Raw genomic sequence first — 16,254 nt, forward strand, 5'->3', positions numbered from 1 at the left:
ACACATTAATGGGTGAGGTACTTAAAAGGGACAAAAATAATGTAAAGAACAAACAAATAAACTTGCATACTTGTATATTTGTTTTACAGTATGATACTGTCATTGTATTGTATTTATTGAACTGTAGTTTCATTTTGAAGTTTAATGCTGTTATTGTTTTTTACATGATAACATAATCATATTGGGAAGTACTCCCCCAAACTTAAGCACAGGTTTACTGCATTTAATATAATATTTAACTGTATTATACACTTATATTTAATAGGAGATATTATTAAAGTGAAGCAAACACTTATTGACAGATTTATATAAATTAAATCAATTTATTCTAAATGGCCTTAAGTCAGTGGCTTAAAGAAAAAAACAATCTTAAGACACTATATAATAATAATAATAATAATAATAATAATAATAATAATACTCTTTATTTAACAAAACACATGTTACAAAGTGCTTCACAAAGACAAGTTAAAAACCGACATTAAACAACAGATAATAATATTAGAAACGACATCATTCTGTGCAATTAAAAGACAGTTCAAGGGAAGTTAAAATCCAGGTAATTAAACCATACACAACAGAAAACACCACTGGTCATGTGGAAATAGAAATCTTGAGAAAACTTTTTGGAAATTATTTAAAAACTGTTGTATGCTGTGTGACGTTAGAACGTCAAGAATCTATCAGAACATATGTGAAACAGTACATATACACCAACATGAACATATGTTACATAAGTTATATATTAAGGCTAACGGTTATTATGTTACATAGGTTATATATTAAGGCTAACGGTTATTATGTTACATAGGTTATATATTAAAGCTAACGGTGTAGAGCTACCACTGCTGTGTATATCACCTTCACCCTCTCAAACCTCTTAAGTATCACAACACTCTCATCCTTTCTGCATCCTTTAATCTGAACTTCTCCTAATGGAGGATCTCTTGCAGCTCTCTCAGCCACATCTCAAATAAAAACACCACATCAGACTTCCATAAATGTAAAACAAGTTTTTTTTTAGCCAGCAGTACCCAGAAACACATGGTGTTTGGGAGTACAAGGGTTCAGATCTGGGCCATTTGTAGACCCCAGGCAAACCACAAGGGAGCCCGGCTCCCGTTGCTTGTTAAATGCTTTTTTAGTAAAAAACACAAGTCCAGAAGTACAGAATTGATGTTTAAGGGTGCCAGTTTGACACTTAGTGATCTAAAAAATATTATACCACCTTAGTTTTCGTCATTTTCTTCATTTTCTCTTGATAATAACCATAAACGAGTACTGTACTCACATGGGCTGAAAGGCCACTCTGTCAGGAAGAAGCCATTTCTCCAAAAGAAACATAGAACAGCCAGATTACAGTTTTGTCAGAAAACAGGACATGTCTCCAAAAAATAAGGTCTTTGTCCCTGTGTGCATTTGCAAACTGTAATCTGGCTGTTCTATGTTTCTTTTGGAGTAATGGCTTCTTCCCGGCAGAGTGGCCTTTCAGCCCATGTCTCAGGACTCGTTTCACTGTGGATAATAACACACTCTTACCAGCTTCAGCCAGCATCTTCACAGGGTCTTTTGCTTTTGTTCTTGGGTTGATATGCACATTTTGGACCAAAGCACGTTCATCTCTGGGACACAGAGCCCGTCTCCTTCCTGAGCGCTATGATGGCTGGACATTCCCATGGTGTTTATACTTGGGTATAATTATTTGAAGAGATGAATGTGGCACCTTCAGGCATCTGGAAATTGCACCCAAGGATGAACCAGACTTGTGCAGGTCCACAATTCTCTTCCTGATATCTTGGTTGATTTCTTTTGACTTTCCCATGATGTTACACAAAGAAGCAGTGTGTTTCAGGTGTGCCTTAAAATACATCCACAGGTGTGTCTCCAATTAACTCTAATGTTGTCAATGAACCTATCAGAAGCTTCCAAAGACATGACAGCATCATCTGGGCTTTCCCAAATTGTTTCAAGGCATATTAATGTTAGTGTATGTAAACTTCTGACTTTGAAGAAAGTAATAAAAAAATGTCTAAAAAAATCCTTCTCTCATTATTCAGGCATTTAGCAAATAGAAATAATTTTGGTAATCCTAACAGACCTAAAACAGGAAAAGTGATTGTCTGATTTCATGTCAGACAGTGAGAAAAAAAGCATACATGTCTTTTTATACAGTGTATGTAAACTTCTGGTTTCAACTGTACATCTTGTGAGTCGTGCATTATTGCACTTTAAACTGTATTTGTATTTGGTAGCATAATAAATAGCTGTCTAATGTTCTGTTATGTTTAAAATTCAGTCAATAAGATGCCCAAGAAGAGTCTGCTAGTGTTGTTTGCATTTGTCAATGTCATTTCTTTCCGTCTTCTAATCTGCCCTCCTCTTCTCTTTCTTGGCATTTCCCCTCCTGTTGCTTTGTATTCATGATTGTGCCTCTCTAGCTGTATTACTGTGACTTGCTCTCGCTCCTACTCAGACACTAGAAACCTCTAGAGATTGCACTCCAGCTCATCTTCTATGTAAATCCATGAAAAAGAAGAAAACAGTCTTGCTCTGCACACCTCAGCTTCTCAAGGTTTCTCTGGTGAGCATGTGCAGCACAGTGGAGTATTTTACACTTTTTATCTCAGTCGCTTTGGTGCATTTCTCACATCACTATTTACATTTGCAAAACAGTTAATGCATTTCTCAAAACAATTAGTGCAAAACCTAGTTAATAACCTGTAAAAGTGTGTCACTTGCTCAAAATGGATAGCTCATTCCTCAAAAGCAAGTATTCATGTCAATGAAAGATGAAAAGTCCTGACACCATGTTTATGAACAAGATGGTCAAATGGCTTGGTCATGTTTTCATTATGACAGTTTACTCTGTAAATGTTTTCCAATGCAAAAAAGTCAGATCTTGGTGACGCTACCTGCTCAAGACAGACACTATATACTATTTGCAGCCATTTGAAAACTACAGTAAAGTTACACATTACTGTATTTAGTGAGGTAACTGAGTACAACACACTGAATATTTATGTTTCACAATTTTACTGCATATACTCTTTTCAATTCTAATTTGTTTACAGCATAGGGAAAAAAACACCCTTATTTACAACAAACATAAAGTTCCTTTGGGTAGAGCTGTGACAGTCCAGTGTCACAGTGTTGTAGAAATGGTCCTCACTATGTCCTGGTTGGTTCATATATGCTTGTAAAGTGTTTATGGATTTATGGGATTCAGCTCTGAGGGATTGTAGAGAAGTGGGTTATCATTGGTTCAACTAATGCTTCACACAGCCCTTCTCATCAGTGAAAGCTGAGGTTCACCTGAGAGAAATGTACTCAATTCTGGAGACCATTTCAGTAAAAAATAAAGATTTAAAAAATGTATAAAATTTTCTTGCCAGATTTTGACAACTAGTTCAACATTTTTGTATGTAATGAGTCAAGCAATGAAATGAGGACTATTAGTTTTATATGGAATGAAATGAGAGTTGTATGAAAAGCACTTGATGCATGTCCAAAAGCATTTGTAATTTGTTCTAAGGAGAAACTGCTACCATGATGTGCACAATTGACTTAATGTTGTGGAGGTTGAACTAACTGTTGTGCAAATGTTAATATTGATGTGAGAAATGCACCAAAGCGACTGAGAAAAACTGTAAGATGCAGTGTGAAAGGTGAAAAGTAATTTTTTAGGGGACACAGTCAACACAAATGTGGAAGAGGACCACGCAAATAAGTTGAGCTTCAAAGTGAATGCAGTCTGCTACCTGTCACGAAAGAAAACCAGTGAAGAGCCCCTTTTAGACATCACCTATTTAATTCAAATTTGCCATGTTGCTCCCACGTCTGAATATGCACTTAACGCTGCGAGAGCCTTGTGTTTGCAGATTAACAAAAAGGCTCAGTATTACTTAATTCATGTCTGAAAAGAGCGAGACTTTGGCTCAAGAGCAGCCCAGCAGACAGGAGCTACTTCAGGACTTGATTGGATCGCCTTTAATTACTCTATTCATTCACCCATGCGTGCTATTTCTTATTAATTACAATTTTGTAACCCAGTGACTCGTGTTATGCCTTAATGCTTATGGATAACTTTATTTTTTAACTTCATATTAGACTATTCAGGTTAATTTTGCCCGTTAATCAGCCACTTTAGCTGCTTCTCGGCCAGATGCTGATGTTGTTACTTTCCAACTTTCAGCCAGTTCTCTCTGCTTTAGAAACACATTTTGCTGACCCTTATTTTATCAACCGCCCAAGGACGGCGCTTGGTGTTAAAAGAGATGTTGGTGGTTTGTTACTAAAGTTATTACAAGGAACTTTGATCTTGTGTTGATTTGGGCGGCCCCTGAGGAATAAAGCGGCAGTGTTACCATGAACACTAGCTCGTGTCATAAAGATCTGCAGCTGCCAGACTCCCTTTAGAAAATCTATCATTTTGCTGCAGCAGGGTCAGTCTGCTCCGCTCAGTCCTGGTTCTTTCTTTTCAAGTCTGCTGCTGCAGAGACTTGTTGATGGTGAATACTGTATGTTAGTTAATGTCACTTTTAATACAAATAATGTCAGTTATTAACACTTTTAACCGTTTAAAACAGAGGTGGGCAATTAATTTTCCCAAGGGGCCTCATGACCAATACCACGAAGGTTGCAGGGGCCGGACCAAAACTCGGAACTAAATTCTGCTCAATATTAATGTAATCGCTTTATAAAATACAGTAAATTATCTGGTTTTGAGCTGCTACTGATAGGAACACATGTTATGATGAGACTGTTAATGTGGAGTAAATCAAATATAGCAGTAAAAAGTAGTAAATACTCCAATCACTATATCACTTTTCCATTTACTTTAAACACAACTGTAAATGACCTTTAGTGTTTTACAATGTTGTGATGCTTTTATTTTGAAAAGGTGCCGTCCAGTGTGAAACAGGTGCTTTAATTTTGAAAGGTAGTGACAGGAAATAACCGGTAGAACGGTTAAAAGAAAAAACGAACGGTAAATAATGACTGCGTTGTAATTCATATAAAGTTGATATAAAGTATCTAAAAGGCTTCTATAGTGGCTGACAGGAAGCAAGGTTTGTTCAAGTTTATTTTCTTCTGTCATATATATTAGTGGCTATATTTTTTGTCTTAACTATAGTAAAAGTGCTTGTTAGCTCTAGTGCTAATGCTAATGTTTGCTATTTTTCAAAATAAAAGCACCGCGGTTATATTGATTTCTAATTTTGGGTAACCTCACGCGGGCCGGACAAGGACAGCCAACGGGCCGGATGTGGCCCGCGGGCCGCCCAATGCCCAGGTCTGGTTTAAAAGAAGGATGGTTTTCCTGGTCACTACAGCATCCTGTTGTCCTTCGTATCATCATTAGTTGAGCAAATACTGAAGTTGAACCAAAACCAGGAAATGTAAAGAAAAGAAGAGTCTAACTAGTAAATCATCCATTGATTGATTGACTGACTGATAGATTGGTTCAGCTCTTATAATGTAGATTTATAGCAGTTAAGAAGTTTGACAAATCGTAAAAATGTTTCAGGTCGTGAAACATATGATCAATTTGATATTATTGTGCATCTTTATATAAATTAAACCACATAAAAGTAAATTAAGTAGTCAAAATGTAGCCCTACCTGTATGACAGTTAAGTCCTGCTATCATAAAGGCATCAAAATAATAATACGAATAATATATTTAGAATATAAATAATATTCTAAGTGGGTCCATTCTGCATAATAATTTCTATTACTTTAGATACTTTGAGTACATTTTTATGCTGATACTTTTGTACTTTTGCTTAAGTAAGTTTTGAATGAAGTTAAGATAATTGCAGTGATAATTCTGCAGTGTGGTATTATTGCTTTTGCTTAACCCTCTGGGGTCTGAGCCTATTGCCCTTTATATACCACATAATGTTAACTATACCCAAGATTGGTATTTGGTATTTTCTTAGCACAACTTCAACATGATCTGACAGTTATTTTTCACTTTAACCCACTTTATTGACATATTGAGCCCAAAAACACACAAAAACCATGAAATCCGAAATAAAATTATACTATTTATGACAATAAAAACCACAAATATGCTCAATGAACTGTTTCAGACCTGAAACATCTAAAACATAGGTTGCAAGTATGAACATATAAAGGTAAAATTCAAACATGATAAAACTATACACAAAAAATTCCATAAAACATGTTTATTTATGAGAAAAGCGTTTTTACTAGCGTGATTAGACCCCTTTTTTCCATTTTTACAGAATGCCACGCCCACCTCATACCATCCTACTTTTACACTTGAATAAATATTTTTGTACTATCAAATTAAAATGATCATATCTTTGGTTTTACATGACCTCAGAATGTCAAACAAAAAACTGGAGAAAGTTTCAAGTCTGTAATTTGGAGTGAAGTCGACAGCAGTGCTCCACGTGACCTCGTTTTTTCTTACGCCACTTTGAAAAAAGCCACGTTATCTGATCATGCCAGCGCGATCATAGACCCCGGAGGATTAACTAAGGGATCTGAACACTTTTTCCACCACTGCTCCCAAACTGAAATATTTTGGCCACGTCACAACAAAATTCTGCCTTTCTATAACTATGTGACGGTCCGACACATATAGGCTGCAATGTTTGCATGAAAGGAATCATTTGGTGGTTGGAAATCTGGGATTGGGAACTGGAAACACTTGAGAACTTGTGTGTGTTCGCCCTGTGTGCAGGGTGTACCTGCCTATTCACACTGCATGTGTGGATAAGCTGCTGCTTCACAGAAACCGAATGAGAGGTTTACAAGATGGATTGATGTTATTTGGCTCTATTGTTTTTGTTATCTGCATTTTGTTTCTGTGTTTTCTTCCTATTTTCCTCTCTTTGTTGAAATCTTTCAGTGGGTAGAATTGTAATGGGATTAACAGCAGTCAGCAGATTTTACATTTCATCATGACAGATGTCTCATTTTCATTTCAAAGCGGAAGAGTCGAGAAATGACAACACTCCATCGGCTTCTCACAAAAGTGAAGGTGCTCTTTGGTTGAAAACAAGCAGCTGTTTCTGGGAACAAAGAAGGATTTCATGACATTTCCTCTTTGATATGCTATACACTGAAGTGTGTGTGTGTGTGTGTGGGGGGGGGGGGGGGGGGGGGGGGTTCACACAAAACGTATGATAGATCAGATTCAAACCCACAACTTCACCAATGATAACATTGGCCCTGGCAGACTCTGGAAACAAGACTTTTGCTCTGAATCCGTCAGTTTTCTGATTACATCTGACCCTCCTGCTGTGACAAAGTAATCCCATTCTCTGACTTCATGTCTGCTCTTTGCACTCTGTGTTGTTTTTTACCCTCTCGTCTCCTCGCTCGTCTTTGTCTTTACTCTGCGGCGCAGCACTGCCACACTCACACCAATTAGCTCTGATGGAGAAAACTGCTGTTGCTGACAGCAGCGAGATCGGAGGATGGTTTACACGGAAAAAATTCTCCTTCCTCCTCCACACCCTATAATCACACCCAAGTTTAACAAGGAAAATACTTTCTGCCCTTCTCTGTCTTTGTCTCTCTGTGTCTCTGTGGATGGGTGTGAGTTATAGCTGCATTTCCAGCTTTGTCACAGATCCAGGGAACAACCCACACAATGGGCGAGATGTCGGAATGACTCTGTCTAAATTGGCTTAATGCGTTCTCAGTTTTGCACTGTGCAATATGTGATAAAAGGACTTTTTTAAGGGATGTGGTTTGACTGAGTAATGGACTTCTTGTTCGTCTGCGCACTTGGTGACAAATGAGTCTCTTTTCATCCCTTTCCTGCGATGATTAAGGTGCTGAAGCATACGGCATCAATGCAGCACAGCTGAGTACGCACTGTATGAATTATACGCTATGTCTAACTGAAAATAATAAAACATGGAGCTCCTTTTTCTGCCAGCATCTGTCGCTACAATTCTCACATTATGATTTACTTAAAAACAGCAGACAGGGACACTAACTGTGCAAAGTGAACTCTCAATATCACTTCTCTCCTCTTTATCAGTTTCTTTCTAACTCTTTACCCCACCTTGTTACACCTCTGGCCTCCATCTTACTCAACCTGGATTATTACACCAGCAAGTGTTACAGTATGAACCATTATTATTATTATTATTTTTTTAAACTTTGTTTATTAAGTTTTTTCACAATAAAACACAGACATACAGGAACACTCAGAACAGAATCCCCACCCCAGAAAGCGAAAACAAATATATAGATAGATAAACAACAGTAATAATAATGATCAATAGATGACTCAATCTAAGACAATATAAGTTAAGTACGTTGTAAAAGAGGACTATAGTATATATATATATATATATACTATATATACTATAAAAAAATTTTTTTTTGTTTTTTTCTGTAAAATTCTCTCCTTTTTATGTTTATAGATGTCCTCTTTTACAGTATGAACCATTAAACACAACTACTCCCCCTCTCTGTCTCCTTCTCTACAGTGTTGCATAGATAACTATGAGGAGATGGTAAAGATCCTGCTGGACCGAGGAGCCACTGTCAACGCTCAGGACAACGAGCTGTGGACGCCGCTGCACGCCGCTGCGACCTGCGGCCACGCAGGACTGGTCAAGATACTCATAGCACAGTAAGTCATGCAGATAAGCTCCACCTCGGGTTTCTGGCTGCAGTGCTTTATAGTGAAGGGGAAACAAAGGAGCATTGTTTTGCAGCAGCAGAAGGGCACAAGGATAGAAATACTGCAGATAAAAAAATGAAATAGTAATAATTAGCTGTATACAAAACTAAGAATAAGAATAGGAACAAAATTCATATTCAAACAAGAGCTGTTAATTCCAAAATTACAATGTAAAGTGACAGTGGTGTGATTAAAGCAACTACAAGGGTTTTTTAACTGCTTATGAAAAGGAAAGCCATTAATTAACTAAAAAACAGAATAGGTGAATGTATTAATTAAAAGCCATCAAACACGTCCCACTTTACATGCTTGCAAACAACAAAGTGTCAGTGAAAACCTGCAGAAATATAAATGAATGTGGAGGTTCCAATTGTGATGTAGCGACCAGCATTGATCATTTCTGTCTGATTCAGTTCAGCAGGTGATAGATGATCAATTTGATTGTACGTTGACTTTACAGTAATTATTCAGAGCAGCATGTTGCATTATCAGTGAAAAAGAAAAACTCTGAATTTTTGTTGAGGAGTTAAGAAAAGTGAAGATAAAAAAATCCCTATCAGTCACAATAAAATGCTGATATATAGAAAAATATCTCCTGGCTAATGTTAGTGTGATAATCAACACCTGCATTACCTTGTTAGTCTTTCAGTCTGCATCAAGATGAAGTTAGTTAAATGGGTATCGACCAGACAGAAACAAAAGGGAAACTAACAAGCGTATTTTTGCTGTGCTGTCAGATATTCAGGTATGATTGCAACCACTGTCCCAAGTGGACCACTGCAGCCAATTTATAGGGATCTCTGAATTATTTTTTAATTTAGCCCCGGGCGAGACAAATGAGGTGTTTCTTATCCAAAAACAACAGAAGCTGAAACCTGGAGGAGCAGAAATTGATGTTAATGCAGCTGGAGAGTAGAGGCAATGCTGAGACCATTTATTCTAGTAGCAAGAGAAAATTGCATTGTATTAAAAAAAAAAAAAATTAACAAAAAAATGTTTTGACTTCCTTCTTTTCTGCAAATAGAAAAAGTCTTAATCAGTCAGATATTATTAATATCATTGTAAAACATATTAATTAAGCAAAAGTTTCTTACATATCATGACATGTAATGTGAAATGTGTGAAAATCACATCAAGTACTGAAATTAATTGGACTTGAGTGTTGCATCAGACGAACTATACTTTTAATTAAAATAAGCTTGGAGTGATTAACTCAGACAGCAGAATTCTGTAAAACAGGATATCATATCATCTCAGTCGATAAGGAGTAATATTGAATTATCTCCCAGCCGTAGGATGTGTAATCATTCACAAAGTTGTTATTCACCGTCTTTGTTATGTAAATTCATAATTCAATAATAGTGACCCAGGTTCTCCAGAGGCAGAAACGTCCTCATGTGTGTGTCCTTTTTTTGTCGTTGACACATTAACGCCTGAACATGTGAGATAAATACTGGGTAGAGTTACATGTTTAATCAGGATTTAATTAGATTTTTTCTTATATAACAGCACACACACAGAGACATGCACAGATGCAGAAAAAGACTGTGTGCACACACTCTTATTGTTTCTGCCCGTGGACATGAATACACTAACACATACACACACACACACACACACAAAATATTCAGACACGCTGCTGCCATCTGTTGACATGCAGGACCTGTCAGGCCACTCACATTCAACACTTGGACTCATTAACAAAGTGAAGTTACTGATTAAAAACCGCTGAATAATGCAGGCCAACTTGTTCTTGACTGAAGGATTTTAATTAGCATCATCAATTTGTCTGAGATTTATTTTGACCAAGACTTTGAGTTATAAACTAGCTTTTTTCCCCCCAGCATTTTCTGGATCAGATTTTCTGAGCAGAATATGAAATACAGGCCTGTTTTATGATGATGATTAAAAGCATTGCTGCTGTAAACAAACTAATAACACAAAATGATATTTAGCCAGTTGTCCAGTGTTGTGTTTTGGATAAAAATGTTGCCCTTAAATGTAGCAACGTTTCCTAATTTAATCCTCATCTTCTCCCTGCAAGATGTTGCACCTTTAGAACATTTATCAGCCTATAAAAATTTATATTCCCAAGGTGTTAATCATTCATCCGCTTGTCCCCCACAGCGGTGCAGATTTGCTGGCGGTCAACTCTGATGGGAACATGCCGTACGACCTGTGTGAAGACGACCCGACACTGGACATCATCGAGACGGCCATGGCCAACAGAGGTAGAGTAGAAATGTTTGAGGGGCATCTTAGTGGACAGACTCTTTAGGCTGTAGCTCTCAGGTGATGAGCACACGTTTGTGCTGTCTGCAACAAGTTTGGGAAGTCGTCACCATGTCTGCAGTCAGATTGAATAAATTTCAAAATGTAGCTTCTCTATATACAGTAATGGTACTATTGGAGGGAGTGTGCTGTGTCTATATTCTTCAGTATTATACTAGTTAGATTTATCTTGTACGGACTACTTTACCATTACGGACCTTTTAACCTTTAGAGTTCTTGGAAGGAATAGTTAGGTGGAGGAGTTAGATGAGAACACTGATGCCACTCACACACTAGAGAATAAAAACTCCTATTGCTGTTTGCTGCAGGGGTTATGTGGACTATTTCTTGGCAGGGAACAGGTGTCCTGCAACCAGTGGAGACTCCAGGAAGTTACTGCCTCACTTATAAAATATTTAGGCACAAAACCCACATAAAATGGCTTATTGTCTTTTTTTAACTTGCTAAGCTAACTAGCTGCTAGCTTTAGCTTCATATTGAACTTACAGACATGAGAGTGATATCAATCTTCACATGACTACTTTCTTTAGTGGTTAGATTTAACTTGAACCGACTACTTTACCATTATGGACCTTTTAACCTTTAGAGTTGTTGTACCATATGTGGGGTGGACATCGAGGTGGTGCCAAGTTATACGTATCTAGTGTTTACCTGGATAATATGTTGGACCGGTCCCTAAACACAGACACTCTCTACAAAAAGGGGCCGAGATGCCTCTTTTTCTTAAGGAAGCTCAGATCTCTGGACATCTGTAGTAAGATGCTGCAGATGTTTTATCAGTCTGTGGTGGTAGTGTGTTGTTTTATGCTGCAGTCTGCTGGGGAGGCAGCATCACACACAGAGATGAAGGTGGTTGGACAGACTGGTCCAAAGAGCTGGTTCTGTGGTTGGAGCCACTGGAGGAGGTGGTGGAGACAGGCACTGTCAAGATGTTTGAGGCCATCTTGAAATACCTGAATCATCCACTACACGAAATCTTTATGGACCAAAGAAACAGCAGTGGACGGCTCCTCTCTCTCTGTTGCAGGACGGAGAGATACAAAAGATCCTTCTCTCCTACAGCCATCAGGCTGTCTCATTCTTCCAGAGTTACCAGACTAACTGAATTTCCCCTCGGGGATAAATAAAGTAACTTTGATTTGATTGATATGTTCATGTGAAGCTGAGAGTCATATTGTTATATGACAGGTCCAGAATAACAGCAACCACACAACAGCCACGCTGTGTTCCCGCTCAGCACATAATACTGTTTATGATAAGGAACGTGGATTTACCACATGTACTGTAGTACTTAAAGTCATATTGAAAAGTGCAATTTGTAAGATTTTTAACTTCAAACATTCTAAAATGAACAAACATTATTAACAGTGTGTACACAAGTGACAGCGCTAATCAGCTAGCCCCGGCTAGTCCTGTCTTGTTTTATCACTCGCGGCTCGAGAAGAGAAAGTGAGCAGCTGCAGCTTTATTTCACATCTAAGACTAAAATAAGGACCCACACTAGATCTGAGATTCTGCATTTAAGAGACTTTGTGAATGGTCCCTGGCGCTTTTATATCCTGTGAATTATATCCCAATTGCAAAATCAGTCAAAATAAATGTAATTAGATTTTTTTTCCAAATTGTTTACCCTTAGTTCTGGTATCCAGATAACTGATTTCAAGATCATGACTTCCTGTTCCGTGCACCAGTCATTGTTAACAGTCGGATTGTCACCTTTAGACGCGAGAATGGAGTTGGAGTTAAGAGATTATGTCTTTAACCAAATTTTTTGTCTTCTTATGTTTGCACCCAGGATCAGCTTCTAGTGGTGGATTTTCTAGTCATGAACTGGACTTCTTATTAAACTTAAACTGTTACTTTTCAAACTAATACTGTTGGTTAATGATGTGCTCTTTGGCACTCGGTTATTACTGAAGTTAATTAGCTTGGCTTGCTACAACTTCAGCTTGTGTCAGAGCAGATAAACACGCTGTTAAATTCAGTCCTTATACCTCTAATGTTGTCCAAACTCCAAAGTGTATGAGTATTGCTCATACTATTGCCCCATAAGCACATTTTTGGCCTGAGGAGACATTTAAAGCTACTATACCAAGTGAAAATTGCTACGCTATGATTGGACTGTCAATGTTCACAGGAGAGGTTTAGCTAATGTTCAATATGGCACAATTCTGTTATCATAAACCCCCAAATACTTTCCATACTTGTAACAAAAAGTATAAAGCTTCCTTAACCTTAACAGCAGGATGGGAGAGTGTTTGTAGCTATTGGCAGTGTTGAAAGTATGTCAGCAGCAGGAACAGATTGTTGAGGAAGATAGCAGCGGGTCTGTGACCTCAGAAAGCACTTAGTGTCCCGCACAGTTTCCGGATTGACACTTCGGGGAGCCCTGAGATATTCACAGTTGTCTCACTCCCGACGGGATGCAGATTGGGATACTGTATATTCATACTGCATCACGGTAAACAAACACAGTCTGCACAGTTTGTCTGAGTGACGTGACTGAGACGGAGAGTTCAAGGAGATCAGCACCGACATGCACATCAGTGTGCAGAGAAAGGGGGAAACTCACGCTGTGTTTTAGAAGTGTTTGCATTTCTGTTTGTGCGATACGAAGAAAGACCGACACCAAGAGAGAGTCGGGGTGACAGACGGCGTTATTTACACTGAAGTTAAATCACACTCAGCCTTCTTAACATAAGCTCTTGTCAATGTTTTGTTTTTGTTTTCTAGTAAACAGTTACATCTACAGGCAGACGAGTGAGCACACAGTTGGAGACAAAAAGCAGCAGAATCTGTGGCTGCCGGGGCTTTGAGTGCAGGGTTAAGCTGTAGAGTGAATGCACAAGCTGGCTGCTGAGATCTGGTTAGTAAAAAGGAATAGTTCAACTTCTTTTGTAGTAAATATGTCTCTTGGCTTTCCGGTGGAGTTATATGAGACCACTGTTGCCACTCTCAAACGCCACAGTGGAAAAACTACAATTTGCATTTCGCTGTAGGGGCTATGTGGTCTATTTCTTGGCAGGGAACAGGTGTCAGGCAACCAGTGGAGACTCCAGGAAGTTACTGCCCCAGTTATAAAATATTCTGACCCATAACCTACTGTAAAATGGCGTATTGTCCTTTTTAATTTGCTTAGCTGCTGGCTTTAGCCTCATATTGACAGACATGAGAGTGGTGTCAATCTTCACATAAGCAAAATTATTTCCTCCTTTTTAAAACAAAACTCGGATATATTTATATATTAGATCTCATTTGCATAACTGTGTTCAATTACTTACTATGCGTCATGTTGTATAGATTCTGCAAACGCTAAACGTCCATTAAATTTAGCTAAAGCTCTCTGCTAATGTTATTTACTAAAATCTCTGCTATTGAAAACATTTACAGCATGTTTCCCTGTAAATACAGACATGTCTGAGCTAACAGCTGCCCATAGACCCACCTCTTAAGTTGAGCAGTGACATTTAACCCACAAAGGTCTGAGGCTTATGGGTAATGCTGTTTGTTAAATCCCTCTAAAACCAAAAATATTAAATAAACTAGAAGGGCACTCAGAGAGCAAAGACCTCCGCTAAGGAGATGCTCTATCTCGCAACAAGAGTGATTTGAAGCCACTCCAAATTTTAATGGATTCTTCATTGGCCCATGCTTCATCCTTCCGCCAAATTACATGAAAATTGGGCCATTAGTTTTCCTAAATCCTGCTGACAAACAAGACACAAACAAACTGAATAAAAAAAACAGAACCTCCTTGGTGGAGGTAACAATATGACACAAAGTAATTTGGGTTATTTTTTAAATTAGGTTTTCTTTTTTCTGAACAACATAAAGTAGAGGCGGCTGTGGCTCAGCTGGTAGAATGGTCGCACATTGGTGGGAAGGTGGTGGTTTGATCCCTCACCATGGCAACCTACATGTCGAAGTATCCTCGAGCAAGATACTGAACCCCAAATGGCTCCCGATGCTGCGTTCATCGGTGTATGAATGAATTCCCGATAGTGGCAGGTGGCACCATTTGGCTTGTGAAAAACAGGCCTAAAACAAAATGTACCTCTTTGAAAAATGAAATCAATCAATCAATCAGACTTTATTTGTATAGCATTTTTCATACAAGAGAAATGTAAAACAAAGTGCCAAAGGACCCTCCATCCAACCCATCCCATTATAAACAAAGCACAAACTGAGGAAGCGCCATTTCAGCGTAAAATAAAGTAAGGTAAGATAAAATTAAATAAAAAACAAAAGTAAATAATAACAATAAAAAGTAAAAAGCTAGATAAAAAAGATGAAAATAATAAATAAATAATTTCAAAGTAAAGCATGATTAAATATATATATAACAATAGACTAATAAATAATAGCAAATAAATAAGAGAAGATGTTGTAACACTAAGATGTAGTATGAGCAGAAAAATATTTAAAAATGGTTCAAGTAAAAGCCAAATTAAAAAGTCCTAAGTTTGCTCATAAAAATATGAACATGATCATTTATTTATTTATATAACACTTTTCAAGCCAGAGGCACAAAGCGCTTCCGATAGACATCATAAAATCAAAATCAATAAGGGTATATAAAACATAGAAATTAAGTTAAAGTTACAATTAACAGCCATCTCCTTAGAGTGTCTTTTCTTACAAACGAATGCTTTAGGTGATCTAAATGTTACAAAGAACTGCCATGAACTGAAAAGGTCAAAGTTAATAGACAAAACATTGACAGAAGCTAAAAACAAATTCACAGCTGTTTAAATGTACAAAATGTCATGGATACGCATTGTTAGATGGAAGATAGAAAGGTCTCTGGAAAGGTAGTCCTGTACTGAAGCGTACCCTGTTTTACTGTCTATTTTATTCTAAATGGAGCCATTATTTACGACAATGAACATTATGCTGTATCGAAGAAGACTTGGAACTAGCAACTGAGAGCATAAAGTCATGAGAAAATGTTAACTTAGGTAATAAATCAAGTGAGAAGTATAGGATCATCTTCTGACTTATTTTGCAAACAGTGGAGTCGCCCCCTGCTGGAAATTAAAAGAATGCAGGTTAAAGGCACTTTTATATTGGCTTCACAGGACTTGAAAGTTTTGGTTTCCCTCTGGCTCTTTATAGGGATCTACTTTTGGGGGCTAAGCAAATTTATGGCTTATTCATGTTGTTTGTTTACATCAGTGCGGCTGTGGCTTGCTGTTGATTTTGTGTGCATGTTCGAGAAGAAGTAGCAAACAAGAGAAGGTTTAAAATTACTGGAATTTTCCTCGGTCAAGGTGCCCTTAATCATAA

The 16,254-nt window shown here is 37.7% G+C and overlaps 1 protein-coding gene across 1 annotated transcript in view; it reads left to right on the forward strand.

Moving 5' to 3' along the window:
• The window catches only part of ppp1r16b (protein phosphatase 1, regulatory subunit 16B), a 124,063-nt gene that overhangs the window by 90,346 nt on the left and 17,463 nt on the right, over positions 1-16,254 (forward strand). The window contains exons 4-5 of the mRNA XM_059329733.1: positions 8,480-8,625; positions 10,804-10,907. Coding sequence (XP_059185716.1) covers positions 8,480-8,625; positions 10,804-10,907 — 250 coding nt within the window. The remainder of the gene's footprint in view (positions 1-8,479; positions 8,626-10,803; positions 10,908-16,254) is intronic.

The sequence above is a fragment of the Centropristis striata genome, chromosome 3 (assembly GCF_030273125.1).
Source record: "Centropristis striata isolate RG_2023a ecotype Rhode Island chromosome 3, C.striata_1.0, whole genome shotgun sequence".
NCBI classification, from domain to species: Eukaryota; Metazoa; Chordata; class Actinopteri; order Perciformes; family Serranidae; genus Centropristis; species Centropristis striata.